Here is a 24,031-nt window from a genome sequence, read left to right on the forward strand (position 1 = left end):
GGAAGCAATTTTATTCCCCTGCTATGAACAGTATTTTTTCTTCTTTATACTCAGCTGTACCAGATGTGAATCTTGTCAGATAAAAGACTAAACTGTGATTCAGAAGTAATGAAAAGTATCAAGATCTCCAGGAAAAAAAAAGAAAAAAAGAAAAAAAATGAAGAAAAGGGGGTCATATCTCACAAATCTATGGATTATTCAGTCTAACACTTTATTCAAGAAACATTCTCTGTGAGATTTGCAGCTTGCCTGTGCTGTTGTCAGCCATGCTCTCAGTATGACAGGGCATGCTGGAGGCATCAATGTACTCTATGGACCCCTGATGAGCTCTCTGACAGGGAATGCTCAGCTCCTGCTGCAGCAGCATTTCTGCTGCCCTCTGTGTAAAACGAGAGCTGCCAGGAATGTTAGCACCAAAGAAACAGAATTGCTGAAACACTGATCATTCAGAGCAAGGCTTCTCATCCCAACACTTCCCAGTATTAAGATGCAGCTGGGCACTGGACTCTGGAGATGGTAGGACACACTTTCCTTAACCTAAAATCCCTCTCTCCTGTTGACTAATGAAGTGCATGGATTTGGTGAAATGCATGCTTCCCTGCAGGAAGTGTCTAGTCCAAAGTGGTGTCGTAGTGCTATGTAGTTCAAAAATTCCATATGAGGCAAGTGTGGAAGGGTTAACTGGTTTTTGAGTAAAACAGGTTGATGAACAGAACTACCAGAATCTTAAAAATATTCAGGGGGAGAGATACAGAATAGGTACAGGGAAATTTCGGCCATGGCAAAGGTAAGCTAGTGTTTCTGAGGCTAGAACCAACTTGTGAAGACTGCCCTGTCCCATGCACCAAAGCATGGAGGGGCTTTGAAGATCCTTCTGTCTCCTAACTGTACTCTCTTGAGACTGCTTCAAGGTTAATTTTTTCAGTGCATTTATGGTATATCTTAATGGTATAGCATAATATGCCACGTAAGTACGTACAATGCTTCACACTTCTGTATTTCAGAAGAGAAAGAAGGAAGAGAGAAACTGCAACTCCAAAGATATCTCAGCATCACTTGACTGTGAAGTGGAGCAGAAGGTAAAAATATAATACCTGGGCAGGTGCTGAGTGAATATCAAAGTTGCACAGTTATTTAGGCTCCTCCTGTGTTTCCAGGAAGCATCCATGGAAGAGATCTGGAGAGTGGGTCCTGGATGAGGACATGACCTTCAGGATGCCCTTTCCATCACTCACCAAAGCAGCTGAGGAGCTCCTGTTACAGAACAGGTGTGTGGGGTGAGAGGGCTGGGTGGTGTCTGGGTAGAACAGTCAAGAAGAAAGACAACAGGTGGTAGAAGGAATTGAAGGTGGAGAAGGATTTGGATCAAAAGGAAATCAGGGTTACTAAAACAGTGCAATTTTGAAAAAGTGACTGCTCCTCCTAGAAAACATGTCTGAGAACTTGTTGAGCAGTTGAAATCACTGACAGATAACAGGTATCATAAGGGCACTTGTTTTTGATAACCTTGCTTTTGAATGCCAAGATTTGAAGAAACACGCATATCATCCTTGTCTGAGATGTGGCTGTACTCTTCTGAAGAATTGTCACGTGTTACTTATGATCTAAAAAACAGTTTTAACACTTCCTGCAACAGAGTAAGATTCAGGCAGTTACATATAGAGCTATAGGGTGTTATGTTGTATTACATTTTTCATGCCCATTTCCCCCTCAATTCCACAAGGGCTCATTCACAATCTCAAATCACTCCCAGGAAAAACAGATTTTTCTCTGTGTTAATTCTAAGCATCTCCTTGTTTGATTTCAATAGTCTGTATTGCAATGTGGAGGCATAGGCATAGTCCATTCTTCATTAAAGCCACATTTTTGGTTACCCCAGGCAGGTGTCCTTCAGGATGGGACAAACATTAAAAAGTGTTTTGGAATACCAAAAGAGGAAGAAATTATGAAAATTTCCAAGAGCATTTAGGGATGGGAAAACTTCCTGCCTAGCTTAAGTTCTAATACCCTGTGCACTGACTTGTGTGTCTGCCATGAAGACCATCACATCTAGATTCTGTGTCTAGAAGTATTACCAGCTTGCAAAGTAGTCACATGTCATGCAAAGCCCGAAGTGTGAACCCATCCTCTCCGCTCTCCAACAAGTGTCCCACATTCTACTCATCCTTCCCAGTTCCCGCAAGCACTTCTGCTTTCCCAAGCTGCCCCCCTTCAGTGTTTTCAGCCTTTTCTTTTAACATCACTGCTCACAAGGCCTTGGGATGTGAGGAGGCACCAGACACAACCTGCCTGCCCCTCTTACAGGGCCAGGACAAAGCAGAGATTCAGAGAACAGATCTGTTTCTCAAGGCACTCTCTTACTGTTCTTAGCAAGGCACCCATTGTAGGGTATTGGGCTTGATATGGGTGGGTGGACGATGGGTGCACAAGAGCAGTTATCAAAAGCAGCAGAATTAAATCTAGGGTCAGGTACCAACAGCCAAATGATGTTACACTGTTTGCACTCTTCCTTTCTCTTTATCATCCTTCCTTCCACCTCTAGCTTCTGTCTCTTTCTCCCCTCCTCTTCATGAATATTCTTGCTCCCCATCTCAGTATTTCTTTCTCCATTTTTCTTTCTTTCTAATCTTTCTCAGTCTCTTCCCTTCCTCTCTTTTCTCTGGTGTTTTCTGCATTTCACTGTCTTTCTCCGTTTCTTTATTTCAGTATCTACTCAACCCACATGTCCTCTGCTGTCTGTCCCTCTCCCTCTGCCTCTCCTGCTCCACCTGCCTCTACCTCCTTTGCCTCTCTCTTCCTTTCTCTCTTTCACTCCCTGGCCCCCTTCTGCTCTGCCATTGGGGAAGGAAGTGCCTTCTGGTCGAGGCAATGTAGCTGTGGGCTGAGGGCAGAGACAATGAGTACTTGCAGAACTGGAAAGCTGAATTGTTGGCAAGAAGCCTCTGTGAGGAACGTGTGTCTTCAGGGCAGAAGTACTTTCTCCATGTCTTAGTGCCTCTCAAAGTGCTGATGCTTTTGTGCCTGGGAGACACAGTCTTCCATGCCCAAGCTGTTGAAGGTCAGAGAACTCCATAGTCCACATGGGGCAGCAGCTCTAGTGGAGCTCATCAGCTGCATCTATTTTAAACCTTCTCTTAGAGATGTTCCCTTAGGCCAGTTATGGGCATTTGCATCAGCACATTTCAGATCACAAGCAGTCTGACTCCAGAAACAGTGTGCCAATGCAAAATGACTCCTGTCCTCCAGCTAAGGCAGCAAATCAAAAGTCAGGAGAAATTGGTTTTCCTTACTGGTCCCTTTAATATTCTGCTCTGATTCCAAAAAGCCTCCAGCCATGCTTTCCAGGATGGCTGGTGGCAAGGCCAGGTCAGCACAGTGCAATGGCTGTGATTGCTCTCCCTTTCCCACCTGTGCAGTTTGAATTCTGGCCCAAGGTGCTGTCTTTTAAGGAACCTGCAATGTTACCTTTCATCAGTTGAGCATGGGTTTAGGAACAAATGCTCAGGCCATGATTTCTTACAGGTGGGAGAGGAGCCCCAACAGTTTCATGTTCTTCAAGTGCATCACGATTCTTGCCCAGTCAGACAAGCTTGTTAATTTTGGAGAGTGATTGCAATATTGTCCAAAGGGAAGAAGGATTTTTGGCATTGAAATATGGTCCCCAATGTTGTTGTGATAATTACTAGTCTGTCAGCAGGTTTAAAAAGGTACCCAAGGTTTCTTATCCTTGTTGCCCTGATATCACTGGCACTGATGAAATTTTCACAGCTTCACACATAGAGATGATGTCTCTGAGGAGCATCACTTACAATGAAACAAGAGTCAATATGGGGCGTCATCTTTTCCTTAAATATATTTAGCTGCTGCCCAGCAAACTACTTCCATATTTAGTTATAACATGGGAGGATTCCCTGGATGTAAACCTCAGTGTGTTTGGGAAGAGGAGGACCTCCCAATCCTGAATGCTGTTGCTGCAAACACACTGCCTGCCGTGGTCAGTGCAAAAGGCTGTGCAATATCTCCAGCTCGCTTTCCCAGCAGTTTCACAGCTTTTTGAAGTACTTGCTGTAAATGCAGAGGTGTAGAGATAGCCAGGAACCTTGAGGGACCTGTAAGAGTCTCTGTAGTCAAAGCCAAGTGTCATTTACCATTCCCCACACCTGCCTGTAGAATCTTTCCTCAGCAGCTATCTGACGTGCCAGGGTCTAGTGAATGGCTGGTCTGTATGTTAAGCTGCACTGCTGCTTCCTGTGGAGGTTGCCTCCAGACACCCATTCCAGACAAAGGAAGCTCTAATGTGAGTGTCATTGTGATGTCCCAGTGGGCACGATCTCTTTGCTTCAGGGTGGAGGTACCTGCGTTCTCCAGACTTGCCACCTGCTCAGGCTGCACGGTCCCCACTGGGGCACGGTCAAGAATGGCTGGGGTTGGAAAACATCCTTGCTGCCTTTCCTCATGGTCAGCTTTTCCTCATTTTTGTCCTGCTCATGCATTATATTCTGCAGTGTTACCCCACGTGGGATGAAAAAAAAGCCAGGGCCTGTCAGCTCCTTTTTTCCACTCAGTGATCAGTTCCCTTATACAAAAGAGCTCATGCATTGCTGCAAAAGGAAGACAGGCAGCACTGTTTGGCAGTGTGGAAACACCATGTTTGGTGCTTCTCTGTATTGCCACGGTGTCAGACTAGGAGATTTCTTTATGGTGCCATGTTAACAGAGTTGCTCTCAATTCCAGTGTTAGAAAATAAAAATGATTCCTTTTGATATGTATGCTTATAAGCTTGTAAAACATAGGTTTACAATTTCTCTTCTCATAGAATATTATTTATTTAATATTTATTTATTCTAACTTTAAAACACAACTCCATTGCTGGGAAACACTGTAGTGCAGCATAAAAAATTTTGTTTGCCCTCATACCTATTACTCTTACTGTAGTTGGAGTACTGGAGTTTCTGAATCTTACTCCAGAAAATTCAGAAGTTTACTCCTGAATATTAATTGTTTGAACACAATCAACACTTCAATAACTGCAGAACTAAAATGTAACTACTGCTTTGTATGCAAAGGCATCTACGGTCTTTAGTGTTGACAAATTTATAAAGACTCATTGCAGAAGGAAGTGACAGAGGGTTCACATTTTGTGCTGCCCTCAGGTCACTTTGCTGCCTAATGACATCCTCACTCTTCCTCTCCTATCTTCTTGCTGTGGAACTCCCGGCTCTTCACTCGGAGCTTGTTGACCTGTGACTCTGCAATGTCAGCCCGCTCCTCGGCTTCCTCCAGCTCGTGCTGGATCTTGCGGAACTTGGACAGGTTGACATTGGACAGTTCCTCCTGTGTGGGGAGAGGGAGTCAGGGGTGAGGAGTTCAGGGCAGAGGTTTTGCTCCTGCTGCACCTCAGCCTTATGGGGCTGCAAATCTCCATCCCCCTCCCACCACTGCTCACACATCAGCCTCACACAGAGCTCCTCATCCTCCCTTTTCAGGACCCTACTGGGACAAGCTTCACCAGGACTGTGTCACACATGAGGAGCAATTTCTCACCCCTTGGATTTGTCATTTCTGTACTTATTCTCCCACTTGTTTGCTGCTAAAGTACCGAGGGAGTATATCTGGATGACAAAGTCCCCCTCCTCAACTGGTGATTTTTGACATATCCAAATTTCTGATACTCCTCTCCTGGACACCTGTGTGACACCCACAGAAAGAGATGCTTTTATTTCCCAGAGAAATACTTACAGCCTCCTCAGCTTGTCTCTTGTAGGATTTCACTTTCATTTGCAGCTTGTCCACCAGATCCTGCAGCCTGAGAATATTCTTCCTGTCTTCCTCAGACTAAAGTGGTTGGCAAACAGAAAAGAGAGTCAATTCTTGGTGCTACATCACACAGGATTAACAATTGCCCTTGGCGATGGTGTGTGCAAAATGTGGCTTGCTGTGAGCAAACCCTGTCAGAGCAGGAGACCTCCTGCCTTACCTGGTAGGTCAGTTCCTTCACCCTCCGCTCGTACTTGCGCACACCCTTCACGGCTTCAGCGCTGCGCTTCTGCTCAGCATCAACCTCCCCTTCCAGCTCCCGCACCTGCAAGGACAAGCCCATCCCTGCAGCTTCCCTGGCAATGTCTCTCCAAGGACAGCCTCACTCACCCACAACCCCAGCCCTACCCACCCTGGCCTCCAGCTTCTGGATCTGCTTCTTCCCTCCCTTCAGTGCCAGCTGCTCGGCCTCTTCCAGACGGTGCTGCAGGTCCTTCACCGTCTGGTCCAGGTTCTTCTTCATCCTCTCCAGGTGGGCACTGGTGTCCTGCTCCTTCTTCAGCTCTTCTGCCATCATGGCCGCCTGATCAGAGCAAAGGGGCAAAGCCATTTTGGGGCTGCAGATATTTGGGGGACAGGACATTCTCCATCAGCAATGCCAGGAATGTCCAACTCACATCTGTGATGGCCTTCTTGGCCTTCTCCTCAGCATTGCGGGCTTCCTGGATGGTATCCTCCATTTCACCCTGGATTTGGGCGATGTCTGTTTCCAGCTTCTTCTTGGTGTTGATCAAGCTCGTGTTCTGTTGAAGGAAAAAAGCACATTTTTTTCTCCAGTTGCTTCATACCACATTTAGAAAAATCAAATTACCTATTTTTATTAATGGTTTTGTTACAGTTTTATATGAAGAATACAAATAACTGATAAATGGCAATGGTAGACTGCTGAAGACTAATTGTTATGTTACAATTAAAAAAGGAAAAGAGACCTACTGGTAATTTCAATTCTCTAAATACTGTAGGTGTTATATGTCTTCAGTTCTAGAACCTACCTGCGTATGGAGGAGCTGCACACGTTCAGTGGCATCCAGAAGCTCCTGCTCAGCCAATTTCCTCGACCGCTCCGTCTGCTCCAGGGCTGCCCGCAGCTCCTCAATTTCAGCCTGCAGCAGGTTTGCCCTGCGCTCCACCATGGCCACCTGCTCCTTCAGGTCCTCCTGTGTCCTGAGAGCATCATCCAGATGGATCTGAGTGTCCTGGAGAGAGAGATAAGACAAATTGGGAGGCATATTTTTCCTATTTTCTTATTTTCCATTTTCATATTAATATAGAAAAGATAGAACTGTCGAAGAGGAATATTTGTAGCTGTGTCAGAAACCAGTGAGCACCTGGTATGTAATGCCATACCTTGAGCACTGCCTGGGTGTTTCTCAAGTTCTTCTGTGCCTCTGCAGCCACACGGTTGGCATGGCTCAGCTGGATCTCCATTTCATTCAGGTCTCCCTCCATCTTCTTCTTCAGCCTCAGGGCTTCATTCCTGCTCCTGATCTCAGCATCCAGCGTGCTCTGCATGGACTCCACAATTCTGAGGTGGTTTCTCTTCATCTGGTCAATCTCCTCATCTTTCTCTGCTATCTTCCTGTCAATCTCAGACTTCACTTGGTTGAGCTCAAGCTGCAGGCGCAGGATCTTCCCCTCCTCATGTTCCAGGGAGGCCTGGGCAAGTGGACACAAACATTGATAACATTGATAAACCCTCTCCTTGCATTCTAGGGAGTGACAGAATATTTCCAGAGATCTCAGCTGTCTGCACTCCCCAGCCAGAACACAGGGGAACACATAGGGCCTTTTGAGGCCTATTTCTTCATTTATTTACTGCAGACACCACTGATTATGGCCACATACCTCAGCCTCTTCCAGAGCAGCCTGGATTTCAGATTTCTCCTGCTCAATCTGCTTCTTGACTTTCTCCAGCTCATGAATTGCCTTTCCTCCCTCAGCAATCTGCTCCGTGAGGTCGGAAATCTCCTCTGCAAGGAAGGGTGAAAAGCGGCATGGTCAGACACAGAGCCGAATGGCGAAAGGCTCTGGTGCATGAAGGTGCCAGGCACGTTCTTATCCCTGCAGGCCCAGACCCGTTAAGTGTGGCAGATAGACAAGCTTGTGAGAAAGCCCAGTGAGGAGCAGAGGGCCAGGGACTTACGCTGCAGGTTCTTGTTCTCCCGCTTCATTGTTTCCAGGTGGTCCAAGGACTCCTCATAGGCATTCTTCATCTTGAACAGCTCCGTGCTCAGAGAGCGCGACTCCTTCTGCGAGGCCTCCAGCTCAGCCTGCGTTTCCTCATACTTCTGCTTCCATTCTGCCAGGATCTGAAGAGAAACGGGGTGTGAGTAGGCATGTGGCAGTCATGGGGGAATGCTCTGGCCAGGAGTCCTGGTGCTGGAGGCCAAAAGACCTTGTCAAAGTTCCTCTGCTTCTTATCCAGAGCAGCGCAGGCAGCATTGGATCTCTCCACGTCAATCATCAGGTCCTCCACTTCATTCTGCAGCCTCTGCTTTGTCTTTTCCAGGGAGGCACATTTGGCATTGACAGCCTCAACATGTTCCTCTGCATCCTGCAGGCGCTGTGCCAGCTTCTTCCTGTGTTAAACATATCTCATGTTTTAAAAGAAAAGGGGAAGTTGTGGCATGTGGTTGATGGGCTTTTCACAACAGGATGTTTTACAAGTTCAGTTGTAAGTGCAGCTCACAGTCAGCAAGCAATTCAATTCTGTGGTGTTTTTCTCAAGAGCATGGTAAGCCATTTCAGAGTCTGTGATCCTCTTGCATTCCTCTTCCATTTTTATACATACAATATTTTTTCTCTCTGCCATTCCCTGTCTTCTACATGCTTGCCTGTGATTTTTTTCCCACACCACATGCATTACAGAATTTATTTGCTATTCTCATTTCACCCCACCCCCAACCAGAACACTGACTTCCACCTGACAATGTTACAGTGGTCTCCAAGAATTTCTGGTCATAATGTCTGCCAGCCTTCTCCACTTCCCCCACGTACTTGGCCTCCTCGAGCTCCTCCGTGCGCTGAATCGCGTCCGTCTCGTATTTGGTTCTCCACTGGGCCACTTCGCTGTTGGCCTTGGACATGGCACGCTGCAGCTCCCCCTTGGCCTCCTGCTCCTCCTCATATTGTTCCCGGAGCAAGTCACAGTCGTGGCGAGCGGACTGCAGGGCGTGGGCCAGGGCGTTCTTGGCCTGCAGCAACAAGAGTATTGGGTCATGGAAAAGAGATATTGCAGGAAATCTGACTGAATATTAATTGGACACTGGATTATGCTTCTATGCAAATAGACAACCATACATTCCATGAGGAAAAAGCTGGGACTGACAAAAGGAATGGTGGATAAACTCTAGGTAAAAGTTAGCATGATAAGACTTGCACGGAATTTCAGGAGTGATTTTTTTTCCCTGTCTCATCATGGTGGTTCAGTAGTCACATAAGTGTCTGAAGCACCTCTGATAGGAGGAATCACCTTTATCTCTTCCTCCAGATGCCTCTTGAGTTCCTCAATCTGTTGGGTGAAAGCCTGTTTGCCCCTTGACAGCTGAGAAATCAAAGCATCCTTCTCCTCCACCTGGCGTGAATATTCACCTGAGAAAATTTGCAGATACACAACAGTTTTAATGCCATTGATGGTGACACTGCAAACATTTGGAGATGTAAAACCAGATAGTTCACAGTCCATGCTGAAATTTATGAACCCATTTCAAGGACTTCACAGTAGATGTGACACAAAGTGTGTTGGACAGACCATGTACCCAGAAGAATGATTTTTGCATTAACTCTGAGACATTTTTGATCTGCACAGGTAGATGTGTGTGTCTCACCTGACTCTGTCTGCAGACGAGCTCTTTGAGCATTGAGATCATTGATCATGCGCTGATTCTGCTCCTCCTTTGTTTTAATCTCACTCAGCTGATCTTCCAGTGTGCGGCACATCTTCTCCAGATTTGCCTGTGTTTCAGCATATGGAAAGTGATGAGTGAACCGTTCACTCTCTAGAGAAGGCCAGATGCAAGAAGCTGTGTTGTATTCCTCTGGATCAATGAGCCTATAAGAAATTTGTGTACCTTGGCTTTGGAGACAGACTCCATGTTGCTGGCCAAGTCATCAATCTCCATCTTCAGCTCACTCTTCTCCTTCTCCAGCTTCTGCTTCACGCGTTGCAGGTTGTCGATCTGCTCCCCCAGCTCAGCGGTGCTGTCCGCGTGCTTCTTGCGCAGGGCGGCAGCCGTGGCTTCGTGCTGCAGCGTGGCCTCTTCCAGGTCACGCCGCATCTTCTGGAATTCTGCCTCACGCTTCTTGTTCATCTCGATCTGAGCTGCTGTCGCCCCTCCTGCTTCTTCCAGGCGCTCGCTGATCTCCTCCAGCTCCCTCGACAGGTCAGCCCGATGCTTCTCTGCTTTAGCGCGAGAGGTTCTCTCTGCCTCAATCTCCTCCTCCAGCTCCTCAATACGGGCCTGGAGAACAGCAGGGACCCTTTACACCCGTGCCCTCCTCCTGCCTGAGCTGAGCCTGAGCAAGGGAGGGGAAGGAACAGAGACTTGCCTGCAGCTCCTTGATCTTCTTCTGAAGTTGCATGCCCAGGGCTTGTTCATCCTCAGTTTTGCTCTGGATCTGGCTGATTTCAAAGTCTTTCCTTTGGGCAAAGTGAACCGTGTTAGAGCTCAAAGAAAAAACACAAGTGCTCCAGCCCAGCACTCAGGTGTCCCACAGCCACACTTACTTCTTCAGTTTCTCCTCCAGCTGCTGCTTATCATTCTCCAAATCCATGATGCTGTCCTGGGCCAGCTTCAGGTCTCCTTCCAGTTTCCTCTTAGCTCTCTCCAGGTCCATGCGCAGTTTCTTCTCTTGCTCCAGGGACCCTTCCAGCTAAACACAACAAGACCATCAGTGCTCTCCCAGCCAGGTCGGACTCCATACCTGTGCTGTTCCTGCTCTACATCTGTGTGCTTACATCGTCCACTTGCTGCTCCAGCTTGGTCTTGGCCTTGGTCAGTGTATTGACTTTGTCTTCTTCTGCCTGCAGGTCATCCAGCGTTTGCTGATGGGCCTCTTGGAGGGCTTTCTTCTCTTTTGTCAGCTTCACAATAGTCTCATCCAGGGCTGCCATCTCCTCCGTCAGGTTTTTCACCTTTGAGAAGAAGGGAGGAAGTGTAAATAAAGGAAGTAGATATAGAAGTCCTGTAATAGCACTGGGCTCTTTTCTGGAGTGCAAGTGACAGGTTCTGCCTCATACCTTGTTTTCGGTGGCGTGTTTTTCCTTCTCCACCTTGGCCAGTGTTAGCTCAAGGTCATCAATATCTTTCTTCAGCTCTGAACATTCATCCTCCAGTTTCCTCTTCTTGGCTGTCAGCTCAGCATTAATTTCCTCTTCATCCTCAGCCCTTTCAGTCACCTCCTTGACTTTGGCTTCCAGCTGGATTTTGGTTTTGATGAGCTGGTCACACCTTTCCTCAGCATCAGCCAAGGCATCTGCTTCCTGGTGGGGAGACAAAGATTCTGTTTCTTAATACTGTTTTAAAGTTTGTCTTCTTTATCTATTGGTCTATCCACTCAAATAACTTTACAATGCTGTCAGGTTTTCTGCCTGGGAAATAAATCTGCAAGTTCTCAGTTTTGAATAGGTCTCAAATTTTTTGTTTGCTTTCTTTTGTTTTTTACTCTTTCAAAAATATCTGTCAGAATTTGTAGTTGTGAGAATATTAAATGAAGTAGGCTGCTCAGGTACAATCCTGTCCTGGCTATCTATAGATGCCGTCTTAGAACACAGGAGCCCTGACACCCACTTGAAGTTCCTTGCTTCTTTTATTAGCTGTCAGAGAGCTCGTCATGCTACTGTAGGACACTACTTTCTCAGGCTCATGTCCAATATAATGGACATCTGTTCATAGAAGGTCTGTCTGACCTTCTGCCTGTATGTATATGTGCTTTTTCTGAGTGGGAAATAAATGGTGATACTCACAGCCTGTACTTGGAGCTGCAGGTCATTTTTCTCCTTCATTAGAGATGCCATTTTCTCCTCCAGCTCCTTCCGCTTTGCCTCAGACTTTGCAAGCTCTTCCTTGGTTTTCTCAAACTCTTCCTTCATGTTGGCCATCTCCTTCTCAGACTCTGCACTCTTCAGCAAGGGCTTGATCTTGAAGAACAGCTTCATCCATGGCCAGTGTTTGACATTCATGAATGCACGGATGTTGTACTGGATGCAGAAGATGGATTCCCTGAGGCATAATTAAAACATACAATGAATATTCACAGTCTGATGAGTGTCAACACTTTCCCATGAGCAGAGTGACTTTAACTGAAGAACAGGAATTTGTACCTCCTCTCCACCATTCTCTGGTACTCCACCCTCATCAGGAAGCCCCTGCACCTGGCCTGGGTGCGGGTGATGAGCTGTGCCAGCTTCTCATCCCTCATCTCCTCCAGGAGCCCTATTAGCCCAGCTTTGAAGAACACCTTGGGAGAGGGAATGTTGCAGCACATCATTGTCAGGTAGAGCAAAGCCCAGGGACTCAGTGAATGGAGAATTTTGTACCTTGGTGTGTCCAAATTTGTACTGGGTGTGGTCCACATCGATTGAGCCAAGGAGCTTCTCAGAAGCCTTCTTGCTATCAATGAACTGTCCCTCGGGGATGGCGCTGGCATTAAGCACCTTGTATCTGTGGAATTAGAGGAAATAGGAATGAAGACAATGTCAAGTCATGAGATTATTCTGTTTACTGAAACCAAGAGCAACGTTTGCAGCAGAATCAGGCAGAGGAAGTTGGTATTTCATTCCTCCGTACTCAAAGACCCTGGCAAAGCTCAGTTGTGTGATGGACAGCAGTTGGTGAGGAGACCTGACTTACGTCTTCATTTCATAGCTCTCACCTCTGTTTGAAGTCAGCATAGAGGACTCTGCTGGGGAACCCTTTCCTGCAAATCCTGATCCCTTCCAGCACGCCGTTACAGCGCAGCTGATGCAGCACCAGCTCGTGCTCCATGGCACCTGGCAGTGCAGAGCACAAATGAATGGCACAGGTTGCAGTGCAGAGGGGAATGGATGTATCAGAGCAAGGATCTTTCTGCTTGAGCATCTTACCAGGTGTTTTAGTCTCATTGGGGATGATACAGCGCACAAAATGGGGGTGAGTGCTCCGCAGATTGGTCATCAGCTTGTTGAGATTCTCCTGTGGGATCGTGACATAGTGCGTGTTTATAAGAAACTTGGAAAAAATAACCCTTTGCATTCTTTCAATTTAACATGAAAGACCCATCAATGGAGATGCACTGAGCTGAAAACTGTCATCTGAGAATACCTCTATCAATTGCTCAATCTCCTAGGATTCTAAACATTAAACATCACCTTGTAGGATAAGAAAAAACTTACCATCAACCCAATGAAGGATAGAAAGTGGGCACTTTTAATGAGAAAAGTTATGTTTATATTAATTGTAAGTTTAGGTTCTTGCAGTGCTATTTTTCATTCCATAAGATTTTTGTTTTCAATGGTGGTCTAAATAGAAGTTATTTGTATTCAGAATATTTTTTGATTGGTTGGTTGGTTAGTTGGTTGGGGTTTTTTTGCTTTTTTTCTGTGTCTGAGCCAGCTAAAAATGCAGAATAATTCTCTGCATATATGAAAAGATCAGGTGTTTACATACCCGGAAAAGAGCTGAGACGGTCTGGAAAGAAGAACCCTTCTTCTTGCCTCCCTTCTTGCCGCCACCACCACCACTAGCCTCTGATAAAGTAAAGATAGTGAAACGTGTTACTTTGGGGACCAATCACTGTGCATCAAAGAGATGACATTTCAGAGAACTGACCTGCCTCTCCTCCAGCAGAGGCAAAGAGTAAAGCCAGGGTCTTCACAGATGATTTCTGGTACAGCCCAATGACAGTTTCATTCAGAGGGTCCTTGTTCTTCTCCAGCCAGCCAGAGATGTTGTAGTCCACTGTGCCAGCATAGTGCACCAGGGAGAAGTGGGCCTCAGCCTTGCCTTTGCCAGGCCTGGGCTTCTGGAAGTTGCTGGACTTGCCCAGGTGCTGGTCATAGAGCTTGTTCTTGAAAGAGGTGTCAGTTGCCTTGGGGAACATGCACTCCTCTTCCAGGATGGAGAAGATGCCCATGGGCTGGGAGAAGCAGCAAAAAATAGCAGTGATAAAATACAGATCTGCTATCAGAAGGGGACTGCAGTAAGGTACAGGAAACTGAAAAATTGGTTGAATTTTTGGACCAAAAATGGATTAAATCGTTGTTAACTTTTGCATTTGCACTTCTAGACAAAATACAAATTTGTCTCTGACACTAATGCATTTAATATTGTCACATTAATCACACAAAATTTTCTAAATTATTTTGAAACTGAAGAGTTGAAAGGTGATCTGTTTTTTACATTATTGTTTTCACAAAGTAATTTGTACAGTTGAAGACGTCTTACTAAAATTGACCTTAGTGCAACAGATCAACAGGTCTTTCAGCTACTTCCTGAAATCTTATTTTTTGAAGATATATCTCTGTCTTTCCATTCCTATACACAAAACAGCGTCTTCCCATAGTGTTCTTGTTGGTTACAGTTCATCCAGTACTTTTTGTCTTTATGCACCTATTTTTTTAATTAGAAATTATGTTTCAGAAATCCCAGCATTAATATTGAAATACTAATATTGAAATTGTGCCTGGATTTCTGAAAAGAGATCTTTCATCTTGGTGGACTAAAAAACTCACCTCCAGAGAATCCTTTTCATGCAATTATGTGTGATTACATCAGTGCTTTTATTGCCAAAAGAAAAATTGCAGTTTATTTTTAAAAAATGCATACCAGTGTAGTTAATGGATAACCTAAAAGCACTTCATTTGTAGCCTAATCACAAAGGTTCTCAGAACTTACTTTCATAATACATACAATACTGAGATGGTAATTTTTGAATAGCCAGGAACATAAACAGATAATAACAGGTAGGTTTGTGAAACATTAGTGCAAGAAAAAGTAAGCCTAAAGAAAAATTCTTAAATTCTGTCATGAAACTGATAATAAAATCTTAAATATAATCAACATACCTTCTCAATGAGCTCAATGCAGGCAGCCAGGTCCATGCCAAAGTCAATGAATGTCCATTCAATTCCCTCCTTCTTGTACTCCTCCTGCTCCAGCACGAACATGTGGTGGTTGAAGAACTGTTGCAGTTTCTCATTGGTGAAGTTGATGCACAGCTGCTCCAGGCTGTTGAACTGCTCAGTGCAAAGACAAGATTTACTCATTTTCAAGATGAAGAACTGCCTGTATAGCTTTCTCCTTCACACTCAGAATCCCATCTCAGAATCCTACGCAGGGATGCCCAATTAAGACAACTATGTTTTTAATGTTAAAACATTCAATTAACTATTTTTAGAGGGTTTTTATTTGATTATGGGGGATTTTTTTTGGCTTTTTTTTACCCTTTGCTACTTTAATGATGTTTAAATATATGATTTATTTTTAAATCAAATTTCCTATTTTTTTGTTAGTCTTATCAAGGTTCATTAGATCACTCCTTTCTCTTAATTTATGTGAATTTTTCTATTGCTCTTATAAAAACATTAAACATTCTCAGTGTTTGCCAGCCCTGGATTGGACTCAGATACCCTCTGTAAATATCTATAGAACTTCCCAGTCTGAATTAGATCAGCCAATGTACTCTTCCTGTTGGAATCACCCTTTGGCTCTTAAGAAGAAAATTATATATATATATTGGTCTCCTTTTCCAAAGCCTTGGTTAACTTTTGTGTAGACTTAAGTCTACCTTTCTCTTCCTACACTGTGTAATATTGTACCTTGGGTATTTATGTGCTATTTGTCTGTGGATTTTTTTTAATATTAAGTTCAAATTATTGAAAAAACACAACATTTGTGCTAAATATGTAAAAGGCAGATGCTTCTTCCTTGTGCATCATATAAAGATATTATATAAAGATCCATTGAAGCTCATGGATTAGCCTGACGAAAAAGCACTGACATATACAAGGAAGGAAAATATTTCCAGAAAATAACAAATAAATATTTTTCAAAAAATACATTACTAATTTGAAATTACAAGCGCGTGTCATGTTAAAAAAAAAAAAAAACAAACCACCATAAATCTCCATTTTCTCTTGACACCTCATTGCCTTGACAAGATTTGACTATGATTTCTGTGCTCCTTACATCAAAGATCTCAAAGCCAGCAATGTCCAGGACACCAATGAAGTACTGCCTGGGCTGCTTCGTATCCAGCTGTTCATTGATGCGAATAACCATCCACAGGAACATCTTCTCATAGACAGCCTTTGCCAGGGCACCCACTGCATTGTATACCTAAACCAAAGAAGAGTGGAGCAAAAGAAATACAATATCCAGAGCAAATAGGAAGTTATTCAAGTCAGAGGCTCCCAGTCACCAACTGGTTGTTGTTACCTGCTGCACAGTCTGGCCCTTGGTCACGTATTCATTCCCCACCTTGACTCGGGGGTAGCAGAGGGCCTTGAGCAGGTCTGCTGAGTTCAGACCCATCAGGTAGGCAGCCTTGTCAGCAACTGAACACAAAGAGAGAGGGAGAAAGTGACAGAGGAGAAGTGATAATTGAAAGTGGATATCCTCTAAAATGTGGCTGTTGGTCTCAGCACTGAAATTTTTTGGCATCTTGAAGGGAAATTCAGAAGCATGAATAGTCTGGAAGCTGAGATTTATGTTTTTGTGAAAGTAAATGGAAGCAAATACATGATTGCCAACTGCCAGCTATATACCTGTTTCTGTTATTAGGAGTTCTATACAGTTTTAATACCTTCAGTGCCATCAGGCTCTGCCTGCTCCTCACGCTGCTTCTGCTTGAATTTTAGGTTCCCATAGTGCATGACAGCCCCTGTCAGCTTGTAGATGGCTGTTTTCTCATCTGGAGTGAAGCCCAGGATGTCAATGGCACTCTGGCAATAGAACCAGCCAAATAAACCTCTGGACCATTACCAGGAAGTTTCACCACACCAGTATGCTCTGTCACACTTACATCCGTAGCCAACAGCTCCTCCTGGTCGTTAATGCTGGGAACTGTGATCTCTCCTTGGCTCACAAATTGGTAGTCATATGGGTTGGTGGTGATGAGAAGCATGTCTGTAAAGAAGAATAGGGCGTATCTGGGTGTGAGAATGAAGATAAATGTTAAATACATTCAGATTTTATCAAACAATTCATAATACTTCATACCAATTAGCTCTGGCTTCTTGTTGGATGTGATCTGATAAAAGATGTGATAGCTTCTTTCTGCCTTGAGCTGGAAAGTGACTCTGGACTTCTCCAGCAAATCTGGCAAGGATGGTAGGATAGAGTCAAGCCTGAGAAAGAACACTGAGGTGGAAAGGGAGGAAGGAATGGGATCAGGTCAGGTGGTCTCTTACATGTTTCAATGTCAGCAGAAGCCAGTTTGCCTGTGGCCCCAAAGTGGATTCTGATGAATTTGCCCTTTTAGAGGGGAAAGAAAAAAAGGCATTTTGAAATTTCACCATGACTGTAAGCATGTGACCTTACATGCTCCACAGAGGACAGGCTTCAAACTTAGAAGTTTTTTCACTTTTATTTTTTCTTTAACAAAGCACGAAAGGTCAAAAAACAAATTCTGGAAGTTGTCTATACTGCCAATACTAGTGGATAAATCTGAGCAGAGTTATCCACTACTATTTAATGGACAACCATGAATGCACATGAATGAGAAGACCACTAATAAAGCATTTTATTGGGTCACTTATGTTGCAATTCAAACACATGGATATAGTGAAAGCCGTTTTCTAATCAGAAAGCATGCTGTGAAGGCAGATTTTGGTGGTGTAAAAGTGAAATGAGGATTTTTGGTCTTGTGTAAAACAGAAGTCAGCTGTTACTGTCTGAGTTGTAGAGATAGAGGCAACGCACCCAAAACAAGGAGCTTTAGCCTGAGACTGTGGATTGGTATTCTGATTTTTCAAAGCCAGGCACAGTTAATCTAACAGATCTTATGAATGGCTTTTTGCATTAAAATGATCAAAAGAACATGCCATAGAGTAGTTTGTTTTCTGGTAGGATGTACTGAAGGCACCCATGTCCCTACCCCTTTCTAAACAACTTGTATCAATGTCTGAACAGTCAGATTAATAGACCTGCACAGTTTTGTGCCTAAAACCCAGAGAATCATATTTTTGCTGGGCTGATGAATGCCAGCCAAATTTCCATCCCACAATTTCTATCCTCTATGCCCCATCTTTCCTTTCTTCTATATCGCATCAATTTCCACAAAATTGTGTCTTCAGTCTGTATGACAGACACTAAGAATATGCGTATATATACTTATAGATATGTAATTATATAGATATTAAAACATATTTAAATTATCCCCCTTTGTATGCTGTATTGTACTTCTAAAGATGTACTTTTAATTAGATAGTCTAGTTAAATTTTAATTGGCAAAAATATGGGGAAAATATTAGTTTAATGAATACAGTCATCTGACTTTGACACTTCAGAAGTGACAGCATGTTCTGACATCCTTGTTCCCATATAAATGACAACTTCTCTAATCAAAAACTTACAAAGCGTGAGGAGTTGTCGTTCCTCACGGTCTTGGCGTTTCCAAAGGCCTCCAGCAGTGGGTTGGCGCTGATGATTTGATCCTCAAGCGTTCCCTGCAGGGAGAGAATTATTCAGTGACTGTGTTTAGTTGACAGGGCAATGACAGGCCACATGTTCAGTCTGTTCTTCCCAACTCACCTGCATTTTGCCTGATGTCTTCTCTTCCTTCTTCTTGTCCCCACTGGCTGCAATTGTTGCAAAGTACTGGATGACACGCTTTGTGTTCACAGTCTTCCCGGCACCGGATTCTCCGCTGTCAGAGCCAAGAGAGAAGCAGAGGGTGCGTGGTCAGGCAGGAGGTCCCCTGGCACCGGGCAGCCCCGCAGGGACCCGCGCAGGGGCTGTACGTACGTGATCAGGATGGACTGGTTCTCCCGATCTGTGAACGAGGCAGAAATAAATAGACATTGTAAATAAAAATGCAAGAAGACTGAAAATGAATTCAGTAAATGTACGTTATAACATTACAGATATATTTATATACCTTGTTACAGCCAGTCCATTTGGCTTATCATTCTTCCTGACACACTAACTCTCTGTGGTAACTATACTTCCCTTTTAGAACTATTAACGTGAAAAAATCCTGTTTAAGTTAGCAGTAATTAATGCTATGGCTGAAATAAAACCCTAACGATGTGCTAAGAAAATATCACCATATTTATCAGGATAACTCGGTGAACACTTTTAAAATGTCTTTCTGAAGGGATCACCCTGACAACATTCACTTAAATAGCATGCATTTAAAAGAAAGAAACAAACAAATGTCAAAATAAATCACTGAGTGCAGAGGTGTCTTTCATTTAAAACAGTAGAAACAATGCTATGAAGGTAGTAAAACCACAATAGATGTGTGTGTCAGAACCGAGAAAGCTTTGAAAAAGTCTCATCACATTGCTGAGACAGAGCATCCCTTCAGAGAATGTAATGGTCCAATGCCTCTGAGACAGACTGAGCCACTCACCAGTCAGCATGAACTGATAGGCGTTGTCAGAGATGGAGAAGATGTGTGGAGGGGCCTCCTGGCGCTTCTTGCCTCGGTAGGCCAACACCACCTCCGGGTTGTACACCGGCAGCCACTTGTAGGGGTTGACGGTGACGCAGAAGAGACCCGAGTAGGTCTGCAAGGAAGGGACACAGCACGTTGGCTTCCCCTGAGCCTGGCCCAGCACTTCCTGCCGCTGCCCAAAGGAAGCTGCCGCTGCCACTTACGTAGATCATCCAGGCTGCGTAACGCTCTTTGAGGTTGTACAGCACAGCGGGTTCGTGGAGGTGGGTCATCATGGCCATGTCCTCGATTTTATCGTACTTGGGAGGGTTCATGGCGAAGATTTGATCTTCCTTCACAGTCAGGGTCTGCCAAGAAAACAAAAGATCCACATATTTCATTGAAAAACTCAGAGTGGAGATCAAATGTTGTCCTTCAGCCTTGTTTTTGACTCACCTCGCCTGCTTCAGTCTTGACAGTGACTTTGCCCGATTCCCTGCTTGTGACTGTCCCTTTCACAAAGGATTCTTTGGGATGAGCCACAAAGACATATGACTTGGCATCAAAAGGTTTGTTCTGGGCCTCAATTCTCTCCTTCTCTGACTTTCGGAGGTAAGGAGCCGCCTCCCCAAAGACGGCCATCTCAGCATCTGACGACATGGCTACGCTCTATGGTGATGCTTGCCAGAGCAGAGAATACTGTTGAAGAGCAGATATGTTACCCAAATGAGTCAATATTTTCTGTTGTCACACAGTTTATTGATAGACCTTAACTGTGTAATAGAATGTGTGATTTGGGAAGAATCTTGAGTAGTTCTTTGGTTCACCTTCCTGCGCTACCAGGGCAAATGTTGGATGCAGGTTCCCACAGATTCTTCCAGTGAAGTTTTTATTATGTTCAAGAATGGATGTTTCTCAGTCCCTTTGCATCCCAGTTTAATGTCTGATGACCCTGAGGGTGAGTTTTCCCCCTGTTTATTACCTAACCAAAATTCCTGTGGCTGAAACCTGTGGTTTTTATCCCTCAGCCTTTCACTCTGCCCATCTGAGAAGAGTTTGACTCTTTCTATGATATACTCACCTCCTTTTTGTTGAAGATAACAATAAGATAACCACTTTTTAATTTCATCCCCAGTGTAGATAAACCTCACCATTGCAGCCTCTTCTCATACATAATTTTCTCCTACTTATCTTGAAAGATCTCCACTGGATTCATTCCCAAATGCCACTGTCTTGTCACCAGAAAGCACCAAACTGAACATAGTGCTCCAGATATGGCAGCTGACTGCAGGTAAAGAATCACTTGTCTTTACCTGCTGGCTATGCCGTTACAAGTTTCTGACAACGTGCTGTTGACCTTTCTTCTCCCAAAGGCACACTGTGACACTTGCACAAGAATGCATGACCCTTTTCTGCAAAGTTGTTTTCCAGACAAAATGAAATACAACATATCCTGTTGCATGGGGCCGTTCTTTCTTACATGCAGGATTTTAAATTGCCTTTACTAAAATTTATGAGTTTCTTGTCAGTTTCAGGATGAAGGCTTTTGAGGATCTTCTCCAGGGTAACTTTGCTCTGTAGCATAATTGTAAGTCTGTTTATTGTCACCTACAGTTCCTGAGGATGCATTCCATGCATCATTTGGGTTGCTAGTGGTCCAGAAGGTGTTCTGAAGCCTCTCTAGGGCATAATATCTTTTGCTGATGCTCTGAATCATTCACTAGAGTTGTTTGCTTCTCATCCCAAATGATTTAAGTAGTATGTAAGCAACTGGCATAAAGGACACATAATTCATCAGGTTAAAATACTGCACGACCAGCTATTTCTTCTTATGTTAATTGTTTGTGGAAATAACTATAGGCAAAGCTAGAAACCTTAGTTCAAGAATTTATAAATCAAAGCCAGATATCTAAATGCAGTACCGGATTTCCAAAGAAATACCACATAATAGAAAGTATCTGAATTCCTAGGAAGTTTGACAAACAGGCAGCTTGATAAGATGCCATGTCATAACTTTTAGTTAGCTAAATAACAAAAATGTTAACAAACATTTGCAGCTACTCCTAGTAGCATGCAGATCCTCCATTTTACTCAGTTCTCTTTCATAGGAATAGAAGCAGTACCTCCCCCTTTTTGTTGTTTGGTTAGTTGGATTGCTATTTTTGCATTTTTACCAAGTTTACTAGTAGGAGGCCTACGTGCAAATTATAACCTTGGGGTATCGTTTGGAAAGTATTTTCATATACATTTATTGGCCAGTTTCATATGCAGTAATACTTATAATTTATTACAAGTCTGTGAGATTTTGCAACAGTCTGTTCTTCGGCTAGCTCTGTCTGGACTTCATGCCAGAACAGATCATTTACCTCACTGTTCCATAATTAAACATAAGGAATCCCCAAGAAACATTTCCTGGCATTACATAGTGGCTAGTGTCTTCAAGCACAGCCACTTAGGAAATCTAGCTAGCTGTGAGCAGCCTGCTCAGCCATCAGCATGCTTTATTTGTCATAGCAGAGCAGCGGCCAGGAACATATGGGCATACAGCAATTGCCTACAGAATTTTACAGTAATTTGTCACCATGAAGAAATCTGTTCTACAGAAATCTCCCACCTTTTTCTGTCCCTTAAATGCGAGTAAATGAGGCTCTTACCTCTTATGCTATGAGAAGATGCCTTGCAGGCTGGAAGGTGATCGGTGCTGTAAAGCAGAAACGGCAGATCTCTTGTTATTGCTGCACAGAATTCCACAGGCAGGTTGCAAAGTGAAAATACCATCATGCTTTATCGTACAGATTTCAAATCCTTGCAGGTACATGTACGTACATCAGGACAGCAGGGCTGAAGTGGGACTGCAGGGACACAGTCCCTTTCTGCCAACCACAGACATGCACTTACCATGAAGTTTCCTCTGCAGACAGAACAGCCCAGATTCAAGGTCTCTTTTATAGGTTCTGGTCAGTGCATGCTGCAGATGCCTCCTCTGTCTTTGGGCAAAGCATTTTTGGCAAACCTTGTTTTTGGCAAAGCATTGTCTGGCAAACTGAATGTACTGAAAGCTGGAAAGTGATGTTACTAGATATAATTAGAAAATTTTGGTCTCTTCCTAGCTATGTGAATAAATCGCCTATAAATAATATGAGAAGATTCCTAAGGAGGGAAATACAGCTAATGATGACCAGAGGAATGAGGGTAACCACCAACAACTGTAAGGCCATGGATGCTCCATGAATCTGAGCTAAGGGAGGAAGGGACAACCATTCACTGGGCAAGCACAGCGACATTTGGATGCATAGTTCAACTTTTTCTGAGGACATCATACGTCTGATGACAGTCGTCCTTTCACAGAGCTCTCTACTTACAGATCTTGGATGTGATACGTGGATTTCACTGTTGTCTGCATTGCTTACCTTACTCAGATGATTATATATTACTCTGTTTCGCTTTTTACGGTTGTAACAAAATATAGCGCACTATCTCAGGGAGAACAGCCACCTTGAACCTTTCTAAGTGCTCTTTCAGTTGTATTCTGTCTCTGGATATAAATATAAAATAACATACATTTGTATATCTTCCAATATTCTGGAAGTCCTGAGTTTAGAGATTTATAGAAGGATCCATGAGTGGGTTCAAGAGTCTAGATTGTTGTTCTTTGATGTAATCAATTAAAGACCAGTTTTAGTTTTAGGCATCCAAAGAGTTCTCTGACAATTATAATTATAGCTTACATGAATTAATTGAAAAATTCTCTACTTTGGTGATATTTAGTTCCTTGTCAATCCTTATTTCTTCCCAAAATAGAAAAAAATCAACAATACATTTCCAAATAACATGGCAGGTAGCAGTAACCCATCTTAACTCATGTATGAAGTCATTATTTAGTTCTAATCAGCTTTGACATCATCCTCCATAATTTCTAGTGCAAGCTTCCTTCTCCCAAGATCTGATGCCATGAAGTGTTAATACTGCACCAACAGAGTGCAGTACAGAGTGCAGAACAGTGCCCATCACTGTATTTGATAGGCAGGGTTGCTTTTCCTTCATATATTACTTTGTACTCATCAATACTATTTTTCCAGTGTAACTATCACAAATTTCTCTCACAGCTATTCTCAGTTTACTTTTCCTCACCAAGAATAATTTTTTTGTCATCAAGGACATTCTTGAGATACCTAGACATGCTTTTTTCAAGGCCAGAAGTATTTAATCCTTAGCTGACAGAGCTCTAACATGTAAGACTCAGATGTGTGAAACTCTATACGAAATGGCAGGTACTTTTACTGTTTGCCTTTATTAAGGCACATGGTCAGGATGAAGTAATAATTCAGGTAAATATTTTAGGAGGACTGAAAGGATGAAAAAGGAGGTTCTAGCAAAACTCAAGACACAAAAAGGCAGCATACAGAGAGTGGAAGCAAGGACAAGTAATTGGGGAGGAACCTAGGAGACACTGTCTTAGCAACCAGGGATGAGGTTAGAGAAGTAAAAGCCTAAATGGGATTGAATCTTAGAGTCATAGAATGGTTTGGGTTGGAAGGAACCTTAAAGGTCGTCTTGTTCCAACCCCCCTGCCATGGGAAGGGATTCCACCCCATTAGATGAGATTGCTCAGGGCCCTGTCCAACCTGGGCTTGAA

The 24,031-nt window shown here is 43.7% G+C and overlaps 1 protein-coding gene and 1 long non-coding RNA gene across 2 annotated transcripts; one reads left to right on the top strand and one right to left on the bottom strand.

Annotated features, from left to right (window-relative positions):
• The first annotated feature begins 444 nt into the window (after window positions 1-444).
• On the top strand, window positions 445-22,970 carry LOC125335739. Its single transcript, XR_007207534.1, has 4 exons — window positions 445-516; window positions 1,005-1,079; window positions 1,158-1,268; window positions 22,506-22,970. It is a non-coding gene; the product is annotated as an uncharacterized LOC125335739 (long non-coding RNA).
• Window positions 4,821-22,305, bottom strand: LOC125335721 (myosin heavy chain, skeletal muscle, adult-like). Its single transcript, XM_048323560.1, has 40 exons — window positions 22,294-22,305; window positions 22,050-22,096; window positions 19,852-20,094; window positions 19,620-19,763; window positions 19,372-19,528; window positions 18,762-18,789; window positions 18,549-18,663; window positions 18,371-18,463; window positions 17,207-17,270; window positions 17,016-17,114; window positions 16,819-16,922; window positions 16,600-16,738; window positions 16,233-16,351; window positions 15,984-16,133; window positions 14,861-15,031; window positions 13,626-13,932; window positions 13,464-13,543; window positions 12,902-12,989; window positions 12,691-12,808; window positions 12,356-12,479; window positions 12,140-12,276; window positions 11,783-12,038; window positions 11,057-11,299; window positions 10,775-10,951; window positions 10,544-10,689; window positions 10,366-10,456; window positions 9,888-10,277; window positions 9,645-9,771; window positions 9,290-9,408; window positions 8,815-9,011; window positions 8,213-8,396; window positions 7,961-8,126; window positions 7,663-7,787; window positions 7,165-7,473; window positions 6,810-7,013; window positions 6,435-6,560; window positions 6,170-6,340; window positions 5,978-6,082; window positions 5,740-5,835; window positions 4,821-5,334 (listed from the first exon to the last, which is right to left on the bottom strand). The coding sequence occupies exons 3-40, from the start codon at window positions 20,053-20,055 to the stop codon at window positions 5,179-5,181; spliced, it is 5,829 nt and encodes a 1,942-aa protein (XP_048179517.1). The 5' UTR covers window positions 20,056-20,094; window positions 22,050-22,096; window positions 22,294-22,305; the 3' UTR covers window positions 4,821-5,178.
• Window positions 22,971-24,031: the final 1,061 nt, after the last annotated feature.

The sequence above is a fragment of the Corvus hawaiiensis genome, chromosome 19, assembly GCF_020740725.1.
Source record: "Corvus hawaiiensis isolate bCorHaw1 chromosome 19, bCorHaw1.pri.cur, whole genome shotgun sequence".
NCBI classification, from domain to species: Eukaryota; Metazoa; Chordata; class Aves; order Passeriformes; family Corvidae; genus Corvus; species Corvus hawaiiensis.

Coding starts and splice junctions, on each gene's coding strand:
- LOC125335721 (XM_048323560.1), bottom strand. CDS start 20,055: ATGTCGTCAGATGCTGAGATGGCCGTCTTTGGGGAGGCGGCTCCTTAC. Junction 9,772..9,887: donor AGTCTGTCTCCAAAGCCAAG/GTACACAAATTT, acceptor GCTGAAACACAG/GCAAATCTGGAGAAGATGTG. Junction 6,083..6,169: donor TCCAGAAGCTGGAGGCCAGG/GTGGGTAGGGCT, acceptor TTGTCCTTGCAG/GTGCGGGAGCTGGAAGGGGA.